This window comes from Rutilus rutilus (assembly GCF_951802725.1).
Source record: "Rutilus rutilus genome assembly, chromosome: 3".
In the NCBI taxonomy this organism is placed as follows: Eukaryota; Metazoa; Chordata; class Actinopteri; order Cypriniformes; family Leuciscidae; genus Rutilus; species Rutilus rutilus.
In genome coordinates, this window is record NC_140211.1 from 51,828,745 (window position 1) to 51,842,670 (window position 13,926).

A 13,926-nucleotide genomic window follows, 5' to 3' on the forward strand; every position below is an offset into this window, starting at 1 on the left:
CAGAGTCATATTTTTAGCTCGCTATTTCTTAATTGCAATAAAGAGAACAATCAGATAAGGCTTTCAGCGTGTCTGTGCGAGAGAGAGAGAGAGAGAGAGAGAGAGAGAGAGAGAGAGAGAGAGAGAGAGAGAGAGAGAGAGAGAGAGAGAGAGAGAGAGAGAGAGAGCGCAAAGTAGAGAGTCACGTGCCTTTACTACCATTCAATGAGCAACCAACTATTTTCATCCCTCCAGCTCCAGCCTTGATTACAATATGGCATCAGTGTATCGCATTAGTATTGTGTTTATGCTACCATGTAAGAACCATCTGAGATAAGAGTGGTCGCGTGGATACTGTATAGCACATGCCACCATTACACTGACATCAGCTCAAATAGGCCTACATAAAATAGGATAAGCATTATAGGGGTTCTGTTTATTATATTTAAATATGCAAACTCTTGCAAACCATATTTGTTTATACCTCACCAACACAAGATATAATATTAATTATTTTTCTCATTGTTTTGTACATGGAAACCGATGATGCCGCTGATAAATAGTGGGCTTCCAGCTCTCAAAAAGTGGGCGGTCATCAGTGGTCGATCTGCGTTTTGTTTTGACTGTCTACAAACCTCGTGTTTTGGTTTTCTCTCTCTGTGTTGCGTATACATATGAACTGTTGATCTGTACACTTCGTCACCTGCTTCTTCCTGGCGTTTGAGTGAGGAAGAAAATCCGTTGTGAGCGCATTACATTATCTTTCAGCCGTTATGACTCTCAGAGCAGCCAAGCCGATGCTTAGTTTGCGATGCCGGATGCAAAGTATAAATCGCGCGCGGGGAGAGAAGGTGGGGGTGCTAAATGTGACACGACATCCAATGAGCTCAAAATGAAGTCAGTCCTCAGTCGGTCGGCGCGCAGTCCAGCGTATATATCATGAAACATAGTATTTGAGCACACAACCCCCTCGCACACACACTCCTGACTGTGAGCATTCGAGTAGATGCCTCGGGCTATATGGATTCAAAGTAGTCTGCGAACCACCATAGTCTTCACAACTTATTGACCGCGTTCTCATATAACCAACCAATTTATCCCGTCTTTATTTACATTATTTTCCTTTCGCATTGCAGCGGAGATGAACGATAATTTGCTTAATAAAGAGGCCTAGAGCAAAGTGTTTACTTCGGTGAACGAAAGTAATTAGGATTAAAAGCTTTTCTTAAGCGGACCAATTATGATATGGCGAATGAGGAAGCTGTTCACAAGAGAGAGAAAAAATAATAGCGTATCTGATGGATGCACTGATGGGTAAAAGGTCCCGGCAGACTCGTAAATTATCCCTCCTCTGACTGACTGACTGCACTGACCGATGTTAGCCTCTAAACAGGCAGCATTTATGTATTTTTGTATGTTCATATCCAACGTCGTGCCTATCGCCGCGCCAAAAGAATCACAAATGATCTTTATCCACTAAAAAGAACCGGTGTCATTCATTCGGTGCCGGTGTCGCGCTGTCGGCTGTTTGATTCACGTAAAAGAACCGGCTCATAAGAGTCATTCGTTCGGGAATCGAACCGCATTGGTCCCTGTATTTTCCGCGCTGTACATTCAGTAGCGGTGCTGTGGCGCCGCTGAATAGTCAAGAGAGGGCTATTTTAATACGGGCTCGTGTTTGCATCTAATAAGAATACACGTTTGAAAAACGTTCATGCATTCGTCAAGAACGTCAAGAAAATCATTCGATTCCGGTCATATTTTTAAAACAGGACCGGTTCTTGGTTCCCAATCCCAGCTGTTACTAGAGGCATGTTGAGAGGGGCGAGTGGTTTATAGTTGAGAAAGATTTACTATGCGCGTGCCAGACCCCGCCCTCCTTCCGTACGTCATTGGCGAGTAACAGCGAAGGGGAGTCACTCCCCTGCCTACTTTTAATAGCTTTGTCATGTGATGGAAAGCAGTTGTAAGACAGGTGCCCTCGGTTCATTGTCAGTGAGGGGCGCGAGGGAACGAGTGGATTTTCTCTTTTGTCCGTAATTTATTTTTTATTTTTTCGTACCGTCATTCAGTGGCTGGATGGCGTGGGACAGGTGTAATCAGGACTCGGTGTGGAGAGAACTAGAGGTGAGAACTGATGTGCAACTTATTTTTCCAGGGCTGGAACACTTTTTTTCTTTCTTTTTTTTTTCTTTTTCTTTGAGGAGATGGAGCGCAGTAAACGTCCGAGACTGGCTTCGGTCGTAGTTCCCGTTATGGGAAGTCGACCGTTCTTGTAAGATGCACGGAAGACACCGACGCTGAGAATGCACGGGAATTACACCGGGTTGTGAGAAAGTCGAATATGTTGGCAGAAATTGTGTGTGCTGTGATTTATCTGGTGATAGCGAGTGGCTTTTCTCAAGCGGTGTCGGAGTTGAACAGTGACAGGCTGTTTAGGATGTCTTGTCGTGGGGAATTGTTGACATGCTCGTGGATGGAGTGCGCGCTCGCTCGCTGGTAACGCAGGTGATGATGAGACAGGTATCTGCTTCAGTGAGAGCCTAGAGCCACTGCCGATGTGCTGGAATTACTAAAATGTACTCGCGTCAGGTATTGTACATTGAAACTTTCCTATCAGAAAACAGATACAGTCTCGAAGAAGGCTTATTTGCATGCATGCGGAGCGCGTGCTGGATTATTGGAGAATGCGCAGGAAATCGGGGTTCGGCAAAAAAGCTGCTGAACCTCGTTTACTTTGTATTTAGCAAGACTTCATTGTAAGGTTAAGTGTTGCTCTAGTGCATTACATCAATAACGATTGCATAGCTGTGTATGTCATAGGTGAATCATTAAAACATGCTGTTCGATACATTTTAGGTTTGTTTTAACACGTGTTACTATGTTTCGCTCGGCGAAATGTAAGATAACGATAATATAGCGACGCACTTTCATGTAGTCTACGTTAGCTACGTTATGATATCTATCTATCTATCTATCTATCTATCTATCTATCTATCTATCTATCTATCTATCTATCTATCTATCTATCTATCTATCTATCGCGTATTGGTTTATTCATAAAGTATTCGTACAGTGCTTATTCAGTATGCCTAGCTGAAACTTTTTACTCGCTATATATAAATATATCGCTGCGCTGACTGTATAGGCACCTGTCTACGTTGCATGCACGTGCGCTATTGTTATTTCCGTTTTAAAAGGTTAGTTAAGTGTCTCAGTCGGAGCATAAATCCATCTAAACACAATCAGCAAATTGCTTCTCGTTTCCAATTCTAATCATATCATTTCCAACACAAGTAGCTATTCTCTCTCTCTCTCTCTCTCTCTCTCTCTCTCTCTCTCTCTCTCTCTCTCTCTCTCTCTGTGTGTGTGTGTGCATGTGCTCGTGATTAAGCGTGAGCGTGTCCGTATTTTTGAGAGGAAAAAGGGGGAGAAGGCTTTCAGAAGCATCTGATGCATGTGATTTTATCTTATTTTATCATTAACCTATACAAATGGATGTAACCGGTTTCCCCGGCGTCTATAAATCTGTGACAGCGGAAGGAGAGGATTTGTGTCATAAATAGATCTAAATCAGATACCGATGATCAAGTGTGAGGTGTGAGAATCTTCTTTGATTTCAGATTACTTATTGCAGATTGCTTGTTGTTAAAAAAAAAAAGAAAAAAAAAAAAAAAGCAGAGTTATGGTACGCAGTTTCAGTAGTTAACGCGCGCTGATGGAATCCTTTCGACAATCGTACAAAATAAACATTTGACTGTTCACGAAAAGCATCACTAACAGCAGGGCCGGATTATCCATAGACAGGATTGGGCGAGTGGCCTGGGGCACCAGCCAATAGGGGTGCACCAAATGATTAAGAGAATGACTAAACCTTTAGTCATAGTTTTCATGTTTTGTATCAATATTATTTTGCTGAGAGATGCAGATATAAAATGCAGTTAAATGATACTATATATATACAGAGAGAATATAAAATATATGCATATAAAGAATTGTGATTGGGTCAGGTCATAGTGTAGCCTATTTCTTCAAAATGAAGAAAAGACAGAGACATATCGGCATCACCAGCAGAAGGCACTAGCAGCGAAACTAATGCCTCAGCCGATACTCAAGCTGCTGCTAATGTTGTGAGCAAAGGCGGTAAATGGCTTAGTTAGAGATGCTTATTACATGCATAACTTTTGTTTCAATCGGGCTGAATTCATTCCGATTGATGAATCAATGTGTGAATTAAAATGTGGTCACTCTAGGGCATACACTGTGTTAATCCAGGCCTGCTCCACAGCACCCTCCGCCGTCTGTCAAAACTCTACACACCTGTGCGCACGCACAGTCTCTCTGCTGGTTTAGCTCCCACCTCGCCTCTATTTTACTCACAACATACTCACTGATATGAAGTACAGTATTCTGACCAATCAGGCTGTCACGCTCTTCCCTACGACGGACCACCCCTCCCCTCTCGCAACCAATCACAGAATTGTTTGTTTTCTGGCTGGTTACGTTGTTGTGGTTTCCTAGATGCAGCAAACGTGTCTAAATATGATGTTTAGTTAGATTTATGTTTCTCTCATTTTGGTTCTTAATATGTCTAACTCCTCTAGTTTGGGATAATGAAACCCAAATGAGTACTGGTTATTAAATTCAGCAGTGAATGAAGTAGCTTTTTCATGTTAGTTACACAGGTGGCAATTACGTAGGTAAGTTACACTCCCTATGAATCCAATAAAGGATGAGTTATTGGTGGTTGCATCAGTCACACACTGTGCAAATAGACAGGTGCAAATTTTTGAGATATTATGGCATGATGTGGCGCAGTTTTGCTTATAAAGACTTGATAGAATTAAGTCTTTGTGTACAGTGATTCACTTTTCTGATGCTCAAATAGTTGTTTTATAGAAATGTAATGTTTTGCTTTCAGTGTTTCACACAATTCGTTTTTAGCATTTAATGCTCAATGAAAAAAAGAGGTACAACTCCATATCTCTTTTAAAACATTGCCCCATCTTGAATACTAAACTGTCTCAAATGCCATATTGTGTGGACATTTCATTTTTACATCATGTCAGATTTAGAGATACTGTAAAAATGCGAAACCGTAAGCAATTATGCCTCATTCTCAAGAATTTTTTTAGGTATTATTATGCATGGTGTGTTAAAACATGACAACGCATCATTGCCTTAGTTTACTTATTTGATTAAAAAGTCAAAAGCAATAAAAATATAGGTTTTAGTTTAAATAAATAAATAAATGAAAGCAATGAAAAATAAATAGGTTTACAAGCTTATTCCGGGAACATGTTTATGGAGACTGCCGTCAATATACAAGGTGTTGTAATGCCTGACCAGTACTGATTTGATTAGTTGATCCCACCAACAGCAATGCCATAGTTTATTTTATTTTGATTTATTTTGTGTGTGATTTGAGCTCATACAGCACCTGCAAAGTTAGAGAGTGAATACAAAATGTTAACCAACAGTAAAACACGTCGAATTCCATTTGAACAACTCTACTATCACTGTAACTGGCCCAAGCCATGCAATATGTGGCTTTTTTTTGGAAACTAAGCGCTCATTTCTACATAAACGCTTAATGAAGATGTTTAACATCTTGGCAAATATGTGTTCAACAATCTCTTCTCTTTTCCAGTGTGCTGCCTTGGTTGGTGAAGACCAGCCCCTTTGCCCTGACCTGCCTGAGCTTGACCTCTCTGAGCTTGATGTCAGTGACCTCGATGCAGATACCTTTCTGGGAGGACTCAAGTGGTACAGCGACCAATCAGAAATCATTTCCAGTCAGTATGGCAATGAAGCATCAAACCTGTTTGAGGTAAAGAGGGTCAATGTGCTGCGATGTTTTTCTTATCTGATCATGCATGCTTGTCTCTTGTAAATCTAGATATGATTCTAGCTTCATGCAGTTTATTGTGGGAGATTGTAACTGTGAGTGTGAAATTCTTCAAAAGATGGGCTTGTCAATCAGTGCTGTTTATTAGTTAATAACAGAGAGTTAATTAGTTAATAACTCATTGGGAATGATAATTGGGGTGAGGTATCATGATAAGCTCCCAACCTTTGTCCAGTACTTAAGGTCAGTGTTTGTACCTTTTAGTACAATCTTGGGCCCGAAGCATTATTTATGGCTGTTTATATGCACATTCCTCTTGATGTTCCAGAGTAATGGTCAGTTATAATAGAGTGCGACAGACAGTGTTTGCCCACTTTTTCAGCGACCTTTGTTTAGGTCGAAGTCTTTGTTTAGGATTTATTAGCCATGACCAACCAGCTAGGTAAATCGCAACATCACAAACTTTGATCTGAAGCCAAAAAATATATATATTTGAAAATCAGACAAAAAGAACAAGAACTTCACATGACGCATTGGGAATGACATGATCAAATTAAAATGATGCATTTCATACTAATATTTAAGCAGTTTGAGAGCATGATTCATTTGCAGTGCTTCATGGGAGCGGGTGGGTGCTAAGGTATTATTTTGGTGTGATTTGTTTGTTGCAGTTTTCTGATTTGTGGAGATGTCAATGTAGGTAATGTAGAATTGCACTGTTGAACATAATCTTAAAAAAAAAGAAGTTGACAGCTTCAACAAAAGTATATAGATTTTACCTCATAGCTCACAGGTATGTTTTTAAAGGTTAATAAGTACAAAATCAATTCCTCTATGCCTTGACATTTTGTGCAAATACATGGAGAAAATATGCATATTATGCATACTAATATTTAAGTAGTTTGGGAGCATAGGGAAACTGACTCTATCACAGTGCTTCATGGTAGTAGGTGGGCGCCAAATGGTTCTTTTCTGATTGGTGGATATTTATTTGCACAGTCATTGGTAATGTAGTTTTCACCAGGAATTCCACTGCTGAACACAATCATTTTGCTTCAACAAAAGCATATAACTTGGACCTCATATGTTACAGGTTTGTCTTTAAAAAGATATATAAGTTCAAAAACAACTTCCTTATGCTTATGGAGAAAATTTATAACATTTTTAAACCCGACTGTTGCACTCTGGTGGTGATAATGGTACTCCCAGTGAACAAATCAAATCATTCAACTTAGTCACTAACACTGTTGTAGTTTATTTTAATTACACAACTGGTCTCATATCTGAATCATTACCTTAATCTGGATGGTCCACTTTTAACCGGATTACTCCTGCCCTGGGTTGTCATGTTGAAAAAGGGAAGAGGTAAAACTTTAAACCTGTTGCACACTTGCGCTTCTTCGTCACTGACAAAGAAAGCAAAGTCCATAGGAAAAGAAATGAGGCGGCTAAAACAAAGCAGCACTGGCCCTGGCTAGTTCGTTGTCTTATCTGAGAAGATAGAGAAGAGAAATGATAACGCTGCATTGCTTTGAGTGCTGGCAAATATAGCGCTGGGTCTGTTGCGTGTTTTGGGGTTTTGTGTCATGGTGTGATAGGGAATTCTTCCACATTCCTATCTTGGACCGTGTGGTGAGATGATGATTTTATGAGGCCCACAATTACGAGTGCCAAGGACCCGGATAAAAAATTAATACTGTGTGTGTATGTTAATTGACATGTTAATAATTGACATGCATTACTGCTACTGTGATGGAAGCATTTTTTAAATTGGTATAGATATAGAATATTTTTTGACCGTTTGCTCTTTTTTTGTATACCCTCATTGTCTGATTTAAAATTTTAGTGGGGACGGAATAAGCACAAGGTGCTAAAGCAGCTGATTCTAGTTCAGTGAGATGGGACATGAGGTGTCAATAGTGATGAATGTGTGCATTGTATATGCATTTCCAATACTAGCCTATGTGGGTCAGTACAGTGCCCAAGAGCAGAGCGAAGACAGGTTAATGAATGGCCAGCTCTTGTGTAAAGCTAGTTGGCAGAACTTTATATTCCTCCCCCTGCACTCACTCAAACCCCTGGCAATGTTTTCTTAACCTGTCTGACTGCAGTGTAGTTAATGGGTGGCCTGGTGAGTCCTCTGATGTCACACAACTAGCAGGCCACACAGAGGATATAGGGACTCACTCAACGCGCCTGTGCTGTTTAGGGTCTGAGACAGAACAAGGCCATTTTAGTAATCTAAAAAAGTTTATATGCACATTAAAGTTAGGGTACGTTTACACGACAACGAAATGCTTAAAACGGAGACGTTTTTCCATTGAGTTTTCCTCGTACAGACGACACCATTGTCAAAACGATCCCCATTCACATGGATTCGTAAAAACAACTAAAAGCGCTGTGTTCTGCTGCCAGGCCGTTAGATGGCGATGAAACACTATAGACTGAACATGTAATACGCATGTGCATGACGTCATTGTCTTCAGAGATTCGCGTTTTTGTTGTTTACACAGAGACCGATTTCAAAAACCTGCACTTTGAAACCCGTTTTCAAAAGTTTACGGTTTCAGGCACCCAAAACGCTGGTGTCGTGTAAATTAACGGCCAAAACACTTAAAAAGTTTTACGCTTTTATTTGAAAATGTCGTGTAAACAGCCCCTTAGTTTCAAGCAAGGATCTCCAACACTGCTCCTGAAGAGCTTCTTTCCTGCAGACTTCAGTTCCAACCCTACTCCAACACACCTGCCTGTATAATTTCCAAGTAACCCCGAACACCTTGATTAGCTGGTTCAGGTGTATTTGATTGGGGCTGGAGCTGAACTCTGCAGAATGGTAGCTCTCCAGGAGCAGGCTGTGTCCAAAAGCTTAAACATGCTGCATTTGGAGGATGCGTTCCAGGGTAGGAACTAAGGCGTCAAGGCACGTCCAAATCCAATGTTAGCTTCTCATCCTGTCTCCTGAGATACTTTCATCTGGGGTGTGTTTCCCGAAAGCTTCGTTAGCCAACTATGGTCACACGTTCCGTCGTTATCAGCATAGTTCAACGAGTCTGTGTTTCCTGAAACCACAGTAAACAGCATCGCAAAGTTGTGTGGTTGGAACGGCAGCTCTCGAACTGTGGTTAGAAGCATAGTTTTTTATTTGCATGCCATGTGAACTCAATAAATCCTTATCTTGAGCCAAATAAGCAAGCTGACATTCAGTACAATCTGTATGTTTTGTTTAGAATACATACAAATGTCATTTACGTCTTTTAGTTTGTCAAGACATTTAAAGCGTAAATCTTTAAGAATGCGTCCTTCGTGTTTTCTATTCTATGACAGTTGAGCTAGAAAAATAAAGATGGCGTCTGAATGTTGCGGTTGGTGGTCAGCAGAGGTGTGGACTCGAGTCATGTGACTTGGACTCGAGTCAGACTCGAGTCATGAATTTGATGACTTCAGACTCGACTCGACAAAATGTACAAAGACTTGCAACTCGACTTGGACTTTAACATCAATGACTCGTGACTTCACTTGGACTTGCGCCTTTTGACTCGAGAAGACTTGCTACTTCCCATGGGAAAAAAATGTCCACACGGCCGCGCCGCTCTCAGTTTATCTGCATCTGTGAAAAAAATGTGCACCACCTGTATGCATGCAGAGAGCGCCCGCGCTGCCTGCACGACATCCAATCACTGTAGTCCCACGTTGTTTTGATTCGACAGCATCTAACACCCGTTTCACACATACTCCGTTTGCAGTGCGTATGCGCCAGCGGTGCGTATTTTCTTTACGTACCCATGTTAACAGGTTAGACTTAGAGCTTTCACACTGCACGCGGTTGCAGTCCGTCGATCCGTTCCAGGTACGGTGCGTATACAGCAGTGCCGCGATCGTTTCCGCACCGAGTCTATTTCTGCTGTGCTGCACATGTGCTGCACGCGCTGAATTAAAGTGACAGCGCATGTTTCGTGGTCAAAATGAACACAGATTGACCTAAAAATTTAGTAATTTCACCATAAATGCGATTAATTAAATAAAATGTAGTAATCTCACCATAAATGTATTTAATTAAATACTATTTTCACTTTAAGACCAGGGTAAAGCAAGGAAAACTACAATTTACCCCAACAAGGCGACATAATGAACAAATCTCGTCTCATTCGTGGAGGTGGAAAAACATGTTCCTTGTGACATGCAAGATTTATTGTATTAATTTAAATATAAAATAAAAGGCATGAGAGTCGGGTGTTTTTTTTATATAAGTAGCCTACATGGTTAAATATTTGACTTGCTTTAGGAACTTAATATAAGTAGAAGTAATGCATTGAATAATAGGCCTACGTTGTTTAAATTGTGTTTAAACGTACATACGTCTATTAAAGAGTGTATATGTGTACAAAGAGAATCGCAATGCTGAGACGTAAGACCGGGGTAGCCTAAATCAAGGGAAAATACATATTTCAACATAACACTCGTCTCATTCGTGGAGGTGGAAAAACAAGTTCTTTGTGAGATGCGAGATTTATTGTATAAAGATTTAAATTATGCAAAAGAAAGAGTATGAGTCTGCTGTTTTTGTCAATTTTAAGTTTTAATTTAAAATGTAGGCTATGCGATTTTAATATAAGTACATGGTTAAATATTTTACCACTTGCTTGAGCAACTTAATATATAATTATATAAGAGTAATGCATTAAATAATACGTTGTTTAAATTGTATTTAAATGTGAATACGTCTATTAAAGAGTGTATACGTGTGTACAAAGAGAATCGCAATGTTGACACAATTTTTTTTTTAAATAAAAGATGCTAATAACTTCTGGATTTGAAATACAAATAGTGAGTATGTATTTGTGGTACAGCCGCGGATCACGCACTGCAAACGCAGCATATGTGAAAGCACTATTGCGCGTGCTGGTCTTGCACCGCATACGCACTGCAACACGCATTCCAATTATATTATCAGGTTGGTCCAGTTTTTCAGAAGTGATAATTTTGAGGAGTGAGGATTTTATTGATGACATGTTTAAAAAGGTTTAGGCTAAAACGACCCATGTCTATTTGAAAGTTAAACTGTTATGCAATATGAGGTTAATACAATACAGGACTGAAGCTGCATGCTGTGCATTGTTCTAGTGCAATATGCTGTTGAAATACAAGCATTTTTTGTGAAAATTAAATTTTCTGTTTTTTACTGTATTTGATTATAAATCAAAGTATAAAAAGAGGTTTAAATAAATACAAATCTTACAGACGTACATGATTTGTATTAATTTTATTTCTGTGGTAAGAGGACTTGAAATGACTCGAAACTAAAATGGTAGGACTTTGGACTCGACTTGAGACTTGTTGGCTTTGACTTTTGACTCGACTCGGGACTTGCCTCATCTTTGACTCGACTTGACTCGGGACTCGAGGGCAAAGACTTGAGACTTACTTGTGACTTGCATAACAATGACTTTGTCCCACCTCTGGTGGTCAGTTTGTGTAAATGTACGTTTTTGACCAACCAACTTGATGTCATTTCTAGTGAGAAATTACTATTGTAGTAATTAAATATTTGCTTAGTTTTCACCAAAGCTCGCTTTGCTGTAGATAAACCGTCACGCTGCCTCAGAAGTTTGTCTGAAATCAGTTTTGTGAGGTATACCTTTGTGCGCAAACGCTTCCTGCAAAGTCATTGCCTGATAAGGCAGCGAGGCAACAAGTCAGCTGCCTAAGTTTTCAGACTCAGTCTATGAATCTTTTGTTGAGTATCATATGTGTTATGTCAGGCATATATGACTCCTATGATGTAGGACATGGAGTTCATACTCGAGGAGGAAAAACATCTGAGCCAAACTGAGCAAAAATATGCAATTTTAATGCTGATGTTTATATGGCAAAAAAGTAAGATGAAATTCAGACTACTTACATAAAATGCATATAAATATAGTTTGTCACTCTATATCTTCAATAGTATGTCTCTGTAAGATGATATTAAAATGCTTATTTTTATGATCAAAGCTCTGTAGTTTTTATTGTGGGAGGCAGAACATATAATGCAGTGCAGTACAATAATGATTGAGAGATGAACAAATAAACATTCCTCAAAGTGGCTTCAATCCAGTAAATGTTCAGCTTGAAATATTACTGACAATATAAAAGTTATTTTTACATTTACTTAAAATTCAGTTAAGATTTCACGTGCCACGACCTGAAGGGGGACGCTTTTACAATTATACTAAAAGGCATTTTTTATTTGCTAAAAAATGCATAAACTATTGTAAAGGAAAATGATTACACACTATCAACCAGACGATAGGCATATTGCGTAAACAGGTTTTTCAGCAAAGTTTTGATTATGGTTATAATTTAGAGGAATTAGATATTTGCATATCAAAATATGATACCGATACATGGCATGTGCATTTAAACACACGCTTGCATGCATGCACAAAGCTTTTCTCTCTATAATGATTCATTACTTCATGTCTTCCGCTTTCCTGACATTTTGTACATGATGTTCCATTATTGCAGGGCCGTGTGGGGCAAGCCGGCAGGCTGATGAGAGTGAGCGATAGCAGCGGGCAGGGAAACGCAGCCTAGAGATTTTGTGTGACGTGACGGCTTATGCCTTTCAGTGGCAGTTCAGCCCTAGTTATCAAGCCCATCTCAGGGGCTAAAATGGATCTCTGGAGGTGGGGGCAGATAGGCAGCTCTCTTTGCCCCAGGGAGAGGGCCTGACAACGCGGTCAGCCTGTCACCGGCAGCCCCTCTCTCGGGAACAGGGCCGTGGGGAGGTTAGAAGCACTCACTCAGACATGTAAAACCATGTTTTGAGTCAAATATATTTGCTCTTTTAAGCATTAGTTGAAAGCGTAGGGCTGCTACATTTGTATTGAGCCGATTGTATCCACTAAATGGAACATTTAGTTCCCATGCATAGTGATAAATGTGAAACTGCACAAGTTTATCCTACAGGATGTTATCTTACCTTTTTTTCCAGGGATTTTAAAAGCAAAATCACATTAGATAGCGTTCTTTAGGATATTTTAAACATTTTTTAAACATTTCATGGCAGATGCTTTAGTATCAGGCTGCTGATAGATTACCATATTTACATACTGTACTATGTTATGTTTTTTTATTCAACTTAGGCTAATTGGAAAAACGTGTCTGTGGCGACATTTTTGCTAAATAAGATAGTATGTTGCTTTTTCCTCGTTTCATGACACTTTCAAAGGGAAATGTTCAATTGATTGGCACTAAAAGCTTGTTCAGTTTTATCCAAAATAGACATGAATCTGGCAATCTTTTTTTTATGTTGGTGGTTGTATGTATAGCACCGGCTCAGAAATTAAATGTCCAGTGAGTGGCGCTAAAAAGGTTATAATGCTCTATTGCATTTGGAAATAACGTACCAACTAAACTAAATCTTAAACTGATAGTGTTAACCAAAGAAAAAATAAGATAAAATGCATTTGCTGAAGCAACCATCCCATTTGAGCTAGTCTTAGATCATGCCTTGTGTTTCACGGCACTGCAAGGAAGCAGTCAAGTGCAATGCTGTACCAGGTGAGCAACAGAGCAAGTTTACTACGTCAGAGAGAAAAAAAAAACTAAAGCTGGTTATGTGATGGAAAAGTCCAAATGGTTTAGTTTACAAATCATGCACAATGGTAATGTTTTGAGGTCATTACATAGTAGAACCATGCAAACATAAGACTTTATTAGGGGTGTAACAATACACGTATTCGTATTGAACCGTTCGGTACGAGGCTTTCGGTTCGGTGTTCAGTACGCATTTTCAAACTTGGACCATTTTTCCTGCCGACCAAAAGTTGACGGACCGTTTATCAGTTTGGACCAAAGCAGCGCGAGCCGATCTTGATCAAGCGACACTGTTACTTCACAGCGCTAAGAGATCCAGTAAAGAAATTATTTAAATTCGCCACTTAAGTGATAACATTGCTGCGAGATCTAGTGACAAACATTCACATTTCTCCGTTATTAACGGATCAAACAGCGCGTGGAAACCAGGAAGAAACATTGTGCCATGAATGAACTACCCAGCAAACACATTTACGTTGTGGCAACGTCTGTGGCACGTTGCATTTCTTCTGTGGCAACGC

At 39.8% G+C, this 13,926-nt stretch overlaps 1 protein-coding gene across 7 annotated transcripts in view; it reads left to right on the plus strand.

The window, feature by feature from the left end:
- ppargc1a (peroxisome proliferator-activated receptor gamma, coactivator 1 alpha) overlaps positions 1-13,926 on the plus strand; it is a 228,822-nt gene that overhangs the window by 179,393 nt on the left and 35,503 nt on the right. For 4 of the 7 annotated variants that reach the window (XR_014626695.1, XM_084403747.1, XM_084403751.1 and 1 more), the window contains exons 1-2: positions 1,923-2,106; positions 5,630-5,809. Coding sequence is in view for 6 of the 7 variants with exons in the window: in XM_084403747.1 (XP_084259873.1) it covers positions 2,059-2,106; positions 5,630-5,809 (228 nt within the window). In the remaining variant the exon portion in view is untranslated. Of the gene's footprint in view, positions 1-1,915; positions 2,107-5,629; positions 5,810-13,926 lie in introns of those variants that run through there. The other 3 variants (XM_084403749.1, XM_084403750.1, XM_084403752.1) reach the window with 2 other exon arrangements.